Source organism: Narcine bancroftii, chromosome 7 (assembly GCF_036971445.1).
Source record: "Narcine bancroftii isolate sNarBan1 chromosome 7, sNarBan1.hap1, whole genome shotgun sequence".
Taxonomy (NCBI): Eukaryota; Metazoa; Chordata; class Chondrichthyes; order Torpediniformes; family Narcinidae; genus Narcine; species Narcine bancroftii.
Window position 1 is genome coordinate 65,359,508 of NC_091475.1, and position 12,873 is coordinate 65,372,380.

The 12,873-nt window shown below is 46.2% G+C and overlaps 1 protein-coding gene across 1 annotated transcript in view; it reads right to left on the reverse strand.

Annotated features, from left to right (window-relative positions):
• Positions 1–1,375: 1,375 nt before the first annotated feature.
• Positions 1,376–12,873, reverse strand: part of LOC138740004 (PI-PLC X domain-containing protein 2-like) — a 70,628-nt gene continuing 59,130 nt past the window's right edge. Inside the window, exon 5 of the mRNA XM_069892456.1 lies at positions 1,376–2,778. Coding sequence (XP_069748557.1) covers positions 2,616–2,778 — 163 coding nt within the window. The 3' untranslated portion in view covers positions 1,376–2,615. The remainder of the gene's footprint in view (positions 2,779–12,873) is intronic.

Genomic DNA, 12,873 nt, shown 5'->3' on the forward strand with positions numbered 1-12,873 from the left:
CTCTCTCCCGCACATTCTATCCCACCCATTCACTCTCTCCCACACTTGCACTCTCTCCCTCGCATACACTCTCTGCCCTACGCACTCTTTCCCCTACACCGTCTCTCCCTCCCACACACTTCTTCCTCGCACGCAGTCTCCACGACGCACTCTCTCCCTCCCACACACTCCCTCCCCACGAATTCTCTCTCGCCCAACTACTCTCACTCCCCCACGCACACACTACCTCCTATACCCTCAATCTCCCATGCACTCTCTCCCTGCCATGGACTCTTACCCCCTGCATACTTTCCCCCCTAAGCACTTTATACCCCTTAAGCCCTCTTTCCCACACACTCTTTCCACCCCATGCACACTTCCCCCCTACGCACTTTCTCCCCGTACGCCTTCTCTTTCCCATGCACTCTCTTCCTCCCACGCACTCTTTCCCCATGCACACGTTCCCCTACACCCTCTTTCCCATGCACTCTCTTTCACGCATTCTCTCCCATCAACAGACTCTATCTCCCCAATGTACTCCCTCCTCCCACGCACTCTCTCCCTCCCGAGCACTCTCTCCCATGCACTCTCTCTCCCATGCACTCTCTCCCCACCCACTTTCACTCCTCTACACACTCTCTCCCTCCAAAGCACTCTGTCTCCCATTCATTCTATCCCACCCATTCACTCTCTCCCACATGCGCACTCTCCCTCCCACGCCCTCTCTCCCTCCCACGCCCTCTCCCTCCCATGCACTCTGCTGTCCATGCACTTCTCTCTCGCACGCAATCTCCACCATGCACTCTCCCCCTCCCATGCACTCTCCCCCTCCCATGCAATATCTTCTCCCACACATTCTCTATCCCCCATGCACTCACTACCATCACGCACTCTCTCCCCCCACGGCCTCTCTCCCACGCATTCTCTCCCCCCACGCACTCTCTCCCCACTACGTATTCTCTCCTTCCCACTCACTCTTTCATCCCCATGCACTCTCTCCCCCCACGCAGTCTTTACACCCCATGCACTTTCAACCCACACACTCTTTCACCCCACGCACTCTTCTCCCCTATGCACTTTCTCCCACTGTACGCCTTCTCTTTCCTACACACTCTCTCCCTCCCAAGCACTCTCTGCCTCCTTTGCATTCTTTCCCACCCACGCACTCTCTCCCCCGCACACTCTCCCTCCCCGCGCACTCTCCTCCCATGCACTCTCTCCCCCCACACAATCTCCCTCCCCCACGCACTTTCTCTCCCCATACACCCATATCGAACCACCCACACATATATACCCACACACCCACACACCCACGCATTCTTGCACACACAGCCTGAGATGAATCAAAGTGAATCTGGAATGTCTTCAGCATTTTCTTCTTTTATTTCAGCATGTTTCTCACTGATTTTCCACTTGTATACAGACAATCCGAAACAATGGTTGAAACACATAATTAATCTTGCAGAACAGCTAAGTGAAATGTAATCAAGAAACTATGAAAAAACTGTAGCTAATGATAATCTGAGATAAAAACAGAAAATGCTGGAAACACCCAGCAGGTCTGGCAACAAATGCGGAGAGGGCAACCGAGCTAACATTTCAGGTAATTGGAGCAAAGGAGAGAAAAACTATTTAGATTGAAGTTGCAATGAGATGAGAGGCAGATGGGACCATGGGAATGGTTGCCACAGCAATGAGTTGTGGCATGGTCTGGTAAAATCATGGAGGGGGCAAGGTCAAGGGGGCAGCAACACAAACAATGGATGATAACGTTGCAAATGGAACGTTCTGGATTGCTAATGGAGAGTGGAACACAGACTGCTGTTAAACAGAAAGAGGGGTTCAACTCTAAATCGAAGCAAATCATTTGTGCAGATCTGTTTTTAATAATGCAGCCTACGTGTGTGAATTTGCCACAGAAGCAGGGTTAGCATGATCATTAATGCAACAATTAAAATGAGCGCATGAAACAGCACATGCTGAAAATGTCAAGCAGGCCGGACAGCTTTCGCAGAGATTGAAAGTTGTGCTTCTTCATCACCTCTCTCCAGAAAAGGTAAAGGGTGCATTAAGATGCAGAATAGGCTAGTGAGAGGGTTGGAGATAGAGGGAACAAAGGTTGAATCATCGAGGTACAGAAGGTTGCGAAAGCCGGGAGCAACTGGGCCTGCAGGAGACAAGTGAACATGCAGAAAATAGCAATTAAAAACTCGCTTCATCCCAAAGGAATGAAACCAATTGACCTGTTACGTTAAAATGTTATGATGCAATTTTGCCACGTGGCTTTCAATAAACCTTTCAAGAGTGGCGACCCTCTCGTCATATGTGGATAGCATGCCTGGATAACTTTGTATCAGGGCAGAAATCAGAACTAACCTTTCGCAGTTGGGGCGGTCCTGATGCTTCAGTTTGTTTTAAACAGTGTGGTTACACTCTTCCCCCTTCTTCAGTGGGAGTGGAATCAAATTTAATAGGGCACAATGGGCTTGCACAGATGATTCTTGTTCAGAAGTATCATGTGAGACTGAGAAATGGGGACACACTGGCCCAATGAGCTCTCAGCCTCACCACTGCAGTAAAAACCAGGCATGTTCTTGACCTTGTGAGTTCCGCAGCCACCGTTGAGAATGCAAGTATTAAAAGTGCCTGTGCTTTGACTTGTCGTGCAGGAGTTGGTAATTCAGCTTGATCACAGTTGTAGCAAAGTCCACGAGCTCCACAAAGTCTGAGGTGATAATGTTGACACCATTTACTCCTGGTTTCTGACATTTCACCCAGTTCATGATGACAGGAAGATTTCTGGAAAAAATACAGCACAAGGCACATGAACATTTGCCGACATTTTTCAAAAATTATGTAACATAATTAAAAAAAAAATAATTTTAACGATACAACAAGGTAAAAGGCCCTTTCTGCCCATGAAACATGTGCTTCTCAATTACATCAATTAGCCTACCAACCCCATAGGTTAACGTCTTTCCCACGCATTTAATCCATCTGTGGAATACAATGTTGGTAAATGTGAGGTCATCCACTTTGGAAGAAAAAATGGAAGAACAGATTATTATTTAAATGTCAAAAGATTGCGCGTGCTGGTGGATAGAGGGACGTGGGAACGCTGGAGGACAGAGGGACGCGGGAACGCTGGTGGACAGAGGGACGTGGGAACGCTGATGAACAGAGGGATGTGGGAACACTAGAGGACATTGGGAAGTGGGAATGCTGATGGACAGGGGCACGTGTGAACACTGGTGGACAGAGGAATGTGGGAAAGCTGGTGGACAGAGGGACGTTGGAATGCTGGAGGACAGAGGGACGCAGGAACGCTGGTGGACAGAGGGACGTGGGAACGCTGATGGACAGAGGGACGTGGGAGCACTGGAGGACATTGGGACGTTGGAATGCTGGTGGACAGGGGGATGTGCAAACACTGGTGGACAGAGGAACATGGGAAAGCTGGTGGACAAAGGGATGAGGGAATGCTGGTGGACATAGGGACGTGGGAGCACTGGTGGACAGGGGGATGTGAGAACACTGGTGGACAGAGGGATGTGGGAACGCTGGTGGACAGAGGGACGTAGGAACGCTGGTGGACAGAGGGACGTGCGAACACTGGTGGACAGAGGGACATGAGAATGCTGGTTTACAGAGGGACGTGGGAACACTGGAGGACAGAGGGACATGGGAATGCTGGTGGTCAGGGGGACATGGGAATGCTGGTGTATGAATCAATTGTCTTAGGACATAGAACACTTTCTCAAGGGCATCCATCATACTCTTGCCTCACAATGTCGAAAGCACATCCCGTGATGACCACTGCCCTATGGACGTGGGGTAAAATTTGCCTGAAAGAGCTTTCTGACAAAGGTCAAGCAGAGAGGAAAAGGTCCAAGAGACTGAGCTGGCCGATCTGGACCATTGCTGAGGTCCTGGCACAAGATTTATTTCCTCAAAAAATGTTATTCATAAAATATTATTTGATACTGTCCTAAAGTTAGACAATTTTGGTGAGGGGTAAGTAATTTTTTGGGACAAATTACTGGGTCAAATTTCCTCAGGACCTGATATTATTTTTATTGAGTAATATTAAAGTTATAAGGTCAACATTAAATTTAAATATCTATCACACTGAATTTGTGTTAATTGCTTTAGCAGTTTCTAGGAAATATATAGCAATATGATGGATGTCAGACATAGAGTTGGGTATGGACAGGTGGCGTGCAGAACTTAGCAGTCGTATACATTAGAGACAATTACTTATAATCTGCAAGATAAATATCATGGTTTTTTGAAAATAAGGTGCTCATATTTATAAACTTTTTGTTTGCATGTACAATTGACTCTCTGAAGTCCTCACTTCTTGGTAACGTTCAATAGATTTTTCTGTATAAATGTTTTATTTTCTTGGCATTCTCCGTTTCCCTTTTCATTTCTTTCCTTTCTATTTCTTTTTTTAGGGGTGGGATTTGGGAGGGTGGGTTGATGGGGATGGGAGGATATTTATCACAGGTATATTTTTTTTGAAATGTTACAATTGATGGTAATGTAATTGTATTGTGGTTAAAAATTTATAAATGAAGTATTCAAAAAAAAATTGATACAATCCAGCTTTCCCTCTGCTGCAGAAAACGTAACCTGGCATCCTCTTACAGTACGAACATAACATGACATCCACACTATATCGATTTTACAGTGTGGTGCACTGAGGTAGCAGCAAGGAAGCACAAAACTCCAAAGACTGTCCAACAGACTTTATTCTAGTAAAAGTCTGAACACCAATTCATGCTTTGGTGGCTCCCATGTGTCTGGGTCAGGAGGGGCTGGCTCAGGTCTATATTCGGCTCGGCTGATTGACAGCTGGCGTCAGCCCTTTGGTGGTCTTCCTGCAGATACCGAGATCGCCCCCTACAGTCGGCTGGTGGTGTATCGCCACATACAGTGACCATTTTGAGAAGCAATACTCAAATGTGGTGGAGAATCTCAGCAGGTTACGCATCAGACATACATTCTGGGCCTAGTCTCATTGTCAGGTAGAAGCGAAAGTGGACAGACACCTGGAGGGGGAGAAGCACAGGTGATCGGGGTCGTGTGTGGATCCAGGATGAGAAGATAGAAGAGAAAAACTGCTAAGTGACAGCATAGTGAGCGCAGCTCTCTGAGAAGGGAAATGGGCAGCTGGAGGAAGGGAGACAGAGAGAGAAGGAGGGTGTGAACAGAAACTGGAGAAGTCATTGTCAATGCTGTTAGATGGGATACTGCTCAGAAGGAATACAAGGTGTTCCTCCAATTTTGGGCGGCCCTGGTTGGCAGTGAATAAGGCCATGAACAGTGGGAATATCAGTGTGGAATTAAAATGGTTGGCCACTGAGAAACAGTTCAATGGGTTTGAGAAGCAATGAGTCTGGACACAGATTAGTTGGAACAAAAGTCTTTATTTGTCTGTGTGGGAAATTCGTCACAGAGAATCCCACTCATTTATGCAGCCTCACAAAGCAAACGCAGCAGCCTCATTGGATGCAACTGTACAGGTAATATCTACAAACTGTGCTAAATATAAAAGATTAATTGAAAAATAGAAACACGGTAAAACAATGGCTCATTAACACACTCGTTACTGGCACACTCGTTGATATTGAGACACAAATTCTTCTTGCGTTGCCTTTGAAGAAATGTCCATCCACAGGAGCTCCTGATCCTTTTGTAGGCAAGATTTGAACTGGGCGGCCTTCACAAAGCTTCCAAGACCCTGGCACCAGTATCTCTAAATAACTTCACTGCTAGTCACACTTAAAATGAAGAAGTCCCTCCAAGTGACCTCCACTGTTAGTCACAATCAAAATGAAGCACTTTGCTTCCCAAATAATCCCTCCTGGCACAGGTCAATCCACCAAAAAGGCCCAGTCATTCACAGAGCCGGCTTTACTCTCGAGTTCCACAGAATGGCTGGGCACAAGAACTTTTTCAAAAGCTGTTTTCTCTCCAACCGTCAGCATGCTTCTCCCTGCGAAATCAGTGTCTTTGCAAATGTATGGAATTCTGTAACAGACTGAAACAAACCTTCCCTCAGTTCTTCCAATGTATTGAATTATCGCTGGGCTACCACTTGTGTTGTGCTTGTGTGAAATGTTAACTATGACCATTCAGTCCCTCCTGTCTGTACTATCCCTTAGAGTGATAATCCCATTTTACTAAAACAGAAGCTCATAATATATAGAGTCATGGCATCAGTGAAACCTCGGCTGAGTAGATAAAAAAAATGGCTTGTAGGAAGAAAGCAGAGAGTAGTAGTATTCTGCCTGGAGGTCGGTGACTAGTGGAGTTCTCCAGGGATCTGTTCTGGGATCCCTGCTCTTTGTGATTTTTATAAATGACCTGGATGAAGAGGCAGAAGGATGCGTCAGTAAGTTTGTGGATGACATGAACGATGGAGGAGTTGTGAATGGAGCTGAATGTTGTCATTGGTTACAAGAGGATATAGATAGGATGCAGAGCTGGGTGGAAAAGTGGCAGATGGAGTTCAATCTGGATAAGTGTGAGGTGATGCATTTTGAAAGGACAAACCAGAAGGTTTAATGGTCAGTTACTTAAGAGTGTGGAAGAACAGAGGGGCCTTGGGGTTCAAATCCATACATCCCTCAAGGTCACCACACAGATTGATAGGTTAGTTAAGAAGGTCTATGGGATGCTGGGATTCATTAATAGGATTTAGTTGAGGAGTAGAGAGGTCATGTTACAACTCTACAAATCTCTGGTGAGATCTCACCCTGAATATTGTGTTCATTATAGGAAGGATGTGGAAGCTATGGAGAAGGTGCAGAGGAGATTTACCAGGATTTTACCTGGAATGGGAAACAAGTCTTATGAGGCAAGGTTAGCAGAGCTGGGACTTTTCTCATTGAAGCGTAGAAGGATGAGAGGAGATTTGATAGAGGTCTGCAAGATTATGAGAGGTATAGATAGGGTGAACTGCCAGCACCTGTTTTCCAGGGCAGGATCAGCAACACCAGAGGACATATTTACAAAGAGAAGGGAGGGGAAAAAATCAATCTATTTATTTATTTACACAGATTTGTGGGCGCCTGGAATGCCTTGCCAGAGATAGTGGTGGAAGCTGATACATTGGAGGCATTGAAGAGTTTCTTGGACAGACACATGGATGAAATAAAAATAGAGTTTTTGTGGGAGAGCTTAGCAAATTTTTAGGAGGAATATATGGGTCAGCACAACATTGAGGGCTGAAGGGCCTGTACTGTGCTGTATTGTTCTATGTTCTATCACATGGTACCAGGAGTGAGAATCAATCAATATAGCAGTAGAGAAATGGAAAGTGCGAAGAATCCTGATGCTATAAATTGGACTAGGAATATCAACTATGAGTGGAGGTTGTTCAAACATAGATTCATGGTGTACCTGTAAGCCATTTGAATCAACAAAATACCTGAAGCACAGAAGATTACATTGATACTTACCGTGGTGGGACCTCAAGCACTAGACGTTTCAATACATTGTTTTTGCCGAGTCAGAAGACCAGGGTAAGTACGACAATGTTACCAAGATGTTTAATGAACACTGTTCACCAAAGAAAAATGAAACATTCGAGAGGTATGTGTTTTGCTCATGCATGCAGCCTCAGGGAGAGAACTTTGATACTTTTTTTAAACAGACTTGAAATTAAAAGCAAGAACATATAATTTTGGATTGCTGCAAGATTCAATGATCTGTGATTAAATTGTGTGTTGGGATTATTGATAAGGAAATGAGAGAGGTTGCAGTGAGAGACAGAGTTTACCTTAGCTGGTGCTGTTAAGATATGCCACACCAGGGAATTAGCTCTGCGACACGTGAAAAAGTTTGGTGGGAGGCAAAAGCCAGTGAAAATTAAGGCATAGCCGCAGCCTCAGTGTGTGTCCACACACACAAACAAAAAACAAGCCATAGGAAACAACAAAAAGGTGAAGAGGCTTTCAAGTGCAAATGATGTGGTGCTCAACATGCACCAAACAATGCCATGCCTATGGAAATATCTGTCAGAAGTGCAAAAGGAAAAATCAATGGTTTTCCAAAGGGAACCAGAACAGAAATGAAACTGTAAACTCTATAGAAGAAACTACTGGCAGTGTCATTCTTTTCATGGGCATAGTTCTGCATTTTGTTTGATTAAATATCTCAGGGAAAGGGGATGTACCGATTGAGTGCTAGTGCTAATCCTGACCACTCGGAAGTAAGGAGATGAGCTGTGGCATCTTGGTTAGATTCAAGATGGATGCCTCCACATGGTCCTGAGTGAGTTCTTTAGCTAATAGTCGTTTTATTACAATAACAGAAATATCACACTGCTCATGCCTAGTGGTTGGACCAGTGCTGGTCATATTGTCTGCTCTAACATTCCTTAGCCATACTCCCCAGTTGTGGGATCACTGAGAGTTGGGACTTTGAAGAGAAAACCCAGCCAATTGGGGGTTTCCAGAGGTGAGGTTATAAATGGTGAGGGTAAATTTGAGTGAGGGCCACTACCCTCCACCACCACCTCCCACAATATAGGACCCCAGAGTGGTGGTTTCATTAAGGTTGTTCATTTCTTCCAGTTGGAAGAGGATTGGCTTCAGCATGGTCCGGCTTCACGTGCTGATCCAGCCGTCTGAATGGTTAGTCATGATGGCAAATTCATACACCACTGAAGGTGTTGTAGGTTCAACCCTCCCTGAATGTCATGGCCATTGTCACTGCCACCATACATGGTGCCATCATCCTGCATCCTGCAGGGGGAGGGGGAAACTCACTCTTGTCAGGTTAGTCATTGTGTCTGTATGCAGGTTACGTTCTGCTCTCCCGATATTGCGACCTATCTTGTATCTCCCCACCCACCCCACCCCACCCAGTCCTTGTGTTACCACTGCCCCTCAGAGTTCCCAGTGGCTGTTGCACCCACCCATAACCTGCTAGTGTCCTCAGTGGACACAATCTCCACCCCTTCAACTTCTGTGGTCGAATACTGCCAAGTGGCAAGTGAACGGGGATGCCCCTTGACCTATTGGCCCAGAGTTCAGGTGGTCTCCCGCCTGCTGCAGCTCACTGAGCCAGCCCTTCAAAGTGTGCGGACCTGTTGCTTTAAGAGGCTTTAGGCTGGACTCATGGCCCATGAGTCGGCATAGATATGAATGTGATGTCTTTGAGTGTGAGTGTTACTGCTGCCAGTTCGGCCAGCTGGCTAGATCCCATAGATTTCTGGATCCCCATAGCTTCTGATGCCAGCCCCACTGCCCAGTCTTCTCCCCATAAGATCTGATGCCAGCCCCACTGCCCGCTCTTCTCTCCATAACATCTGATGCCCTGGCTAATGAAGAAGGTTCAAGAGTCCACCTTAAATATACAAAATGACCTGGCCTCCCCACCCACCTGTTGCAACAAATTCCACAGATTCAACCCCCTCTGGCTGAATAAATTCCTCCATTTCTCTGTTCTACATGAATATAGAACATTATAGGACAGTACAGACACTTCAGCCTCTGATATTGTGCTGACCTATATATACCTATCCAAAAAAAAACCTTCCCTCCCTCTTAAGCCTCAATTTGTGCCTGTCGACGAATCTCTTAAATGCCCTTATTGTTCCAACCTCCACCACCATCCTTGGCAAGGCATTCCAGGCCCACAAAACTCTCTGTGCGAAAAACTTACCCCTGATGTGTCCCCTAAACTACTCTCCCTTCACTTTGTACACATCCTCTGGTGCTTGCTGAGATCTTGTCGACCTCTATCAAGTCTCCTCTCATCCTTCTACGCTCCAAAGAGAAAAGTTCCAGCTCTGCTAACCTTGCTTCATAAGACATTTCCCAATCCAGGTAGCATCCTGGTAAATCTCCTCTGCACCCTCTCTGTAGCTTCCACATCCTTCCTATAATGAAGTGACCAGAACTGAACATAATACTCTAAGTGTGGTCTCAGCAGAGATTTGTTGAGTTGCAACATGATCTCTCCACTCCTCAATTCAATCCCCTGATTAATGAAGCCCAGCATCTCATTAGCCTTCTTAACTGTCCTATCAACCTGCATGGCAACATAGAACATAGAACACTACAGCACAGTACAGGCCCTTTAGCCCTCGATGTGGCCCATGTATTTCTTTAAAAAAAAGCACTAAACCCTCCCTATCCCTTAACACTATGTTTCTTCCATCCATGTGCCTGTCTAAGAGTCTCTTCAATGCCCCTAATGTTTTGGCCTCCATGAGCATTCCTGGCAAAGAATTCCAGGCCCCCACAACTCTGTGTAAAATCTTACCTGTGATGGCTCCCCTAAACTTCCCTCCCTTAACTTTGTACAGATGCCCTCTGGTCCTTGCAATTCCTGCCTGGGAAACAGGCGCTGGCTGGCCATTCTTTTATTTATTTATTTAGGCGTGTAGAGGGACGACGGCTAGAGTCTGGCTGTCTATTTATTTATTTACCTAGACGTGAAAGGACTAAAGTCTGGGAGGGGCCTAAAGCGCAGGTATGTGACGTCAGACAGGTGGCAGGTTTAATAAAGGCAGGACAGCTGACCTTGCTTTTCAGTTGGTGAAGAGCGAAGAGAGCCAGCTGGGAGTTAATTTGTGGGAGACAGTAATTGGGTTAATTGTAGAGGGCCAATAAAAGGAGGGTGAGGTAAAGGAGCAGCCCAGGGAGCGGGTGATCAGGGCAGGAGCGGGGGATCAGGGCAGGAGCGGGGGATCAGGGCAGGAGCGGGGGGGATCAGGGAAGGTGTGGGTGCACTGAAGTTTTGGCTCAAAAGGCTTCAGCGAGCAGAGGCTGAGGAAGGGCTCCCCGTGAGGTAAGATTTGGTAAGTTTTTTTTAAAAGTTGATCTAAATTTACTCTAATTTAAATTGAAGAGCAGATGATGGAGGCAGTTAGGGGAGTTGAGTGCTCCGATTGCAGGATGTGGGAGGTCAGGGACAGCACAGATATTCCTGATGACGACACCTGCAAAAGATGCATCCAGTTCCAGCTCATGGAAGCCCTGGTTCAGTAACTGGAGTTGCAGCTGGATCATAAGGGAGGCAGAAGCATTGATAGATAGGAGTTATGGGGGGCAGTCACCCCCAACAGTTAGGAGTTTGGGAAGTGGGTGACTGAGGAAAGGTGGGGGGAGACAGGCAGTGTACCCCTGTGGCTGTTCCAATCAACAACAAGTAAACTGCTTTGGATACGGTTTGGGGGGATGATCTACAGGGGACAAGTCATGGAGGTCGGGTCTCTGGCACAGGGACTGGACCTTTGGCTCAGAAGGGAAGTGGGGGAAAGAGTAGGCCTCTTGTAGTTGGGGACTTGCTGGTTAGGGGAGCAGATAGGAGGTTTGCTGGATGAGATCAGGGATCCCGGTGGGTATGTTGCCTCCCAGATGCCATGGTCAGGGATGTCTCTGATCGTCCACAGCATTCTGGAGGGGGAGGGGGCTGGTGAGCAACCAGACATCATGCCCACGTGGGGACCAATGACATAGTTAGAAGTGGGGATGAGATCCTGAAAAGGGATTACATAGAGTTAGGGAAGAAGTTGAAAAGCAGGACCTCAAGGCTGGCAATCTTGGGATTGCTGCCTGTGGCACGCGCTAGTGAGGGGAGGAACAGGAAGTTGTGAAGAATGAATATGTGGCTCAGTAGTTGGGGATTAGATTTCTGGATCATTGGGATCTCTTCTGGGGAAAGTCTGACCTGTACAAAAGAGAAGGGCTGCACTTGAACTGGAGGGGGACCAATAACCTGGTGGGCAAGTTTGCTAGACCTGTTTGAGAGGGTTTAAACTAGTTTGGTGGGGGAGGGGGTGTGAATCAGAATGATATTACGGAGAGTAGGGAGGAAGAACACCTAGATAGGAAGGAATGGAGAGAATAGTACGTAAAAATAAATGGAGGGAAGGAGGTAAAGGTAGTTGGTAACAGAAGGAGTATATGTGGAGGACAGTCTCTCAAATGCATATATTTTAATGCAAGGAGCATAATAAACAAGGAGGATGAGCTTAAGGCATGGATGGCCATGTGGAAATATGATATTCTGGCCATTAGTGAAACTTGGTTGCAGGAGGGGCATGTTTGGCAGTTAAATATTCCAGGATTCTGTTGTTTTAGGCGTGATAGAACAGGGAGGGGATAAAAGGTGCAGAAGTTGCATTGCGGCAGGAGGGTTTGTGGGATTGTCTAGCGAGGTTATTTGGATAGAATTAAGGAATGGCAGAGGCATGAATATATTAATAGGAGTGTATTATCGACCACCAAATGGGCTGAGGGAATTAGAGGAGCAAATTTGTAAGGAGATTGCGTATATGTGTAATAAACACAAGGTGGTAGTTGTGGGAGATTTCAACTTTCCGAACATTAACTGCGACGCCCACACAGAAAGAGGGCTGGATGGGGTAGAGTTTGTCAAGTGTGTTCAGGAAAGTTTTCTTAATCAATGCGTAGAAGAACTGACTTGAGAGGGGGCAGTATTGGATCTCCTATTAGGGAACGAGATAGGTCAGGTGACAGAGGTTTGTGTTGGAGAACACTTTGGGTCTAGTGATCACAATACTATTAGTTTTAGGTTAGTAATGGAAGAGTATAGAGATGGGCCAGAAGATTTTGAGGGGTGAGAAAAGACATGGAGGGTATGGATGGGGTTAAGATGTTTTCAGGGAAGAATGGAGCATATAAATAGAGGATATTCAAAGTAGAAGTTCTGAGAGGGCAGAGTCAGTCTGTCCCCATGACGATGAAAGGAAAGATTAGAAACTGTAGGGAGCCTTGGTTTTCAAAAGCTATTGGGAACTTGGCTCAGAGGAAGAAGGATGTGTACAACAGGTATAAACAGCAGGGAACTGCTTGAGGAATATAAGGAGTATATATAAAAAAATTAAAGAAATTAGAATGGCTAAAAGGA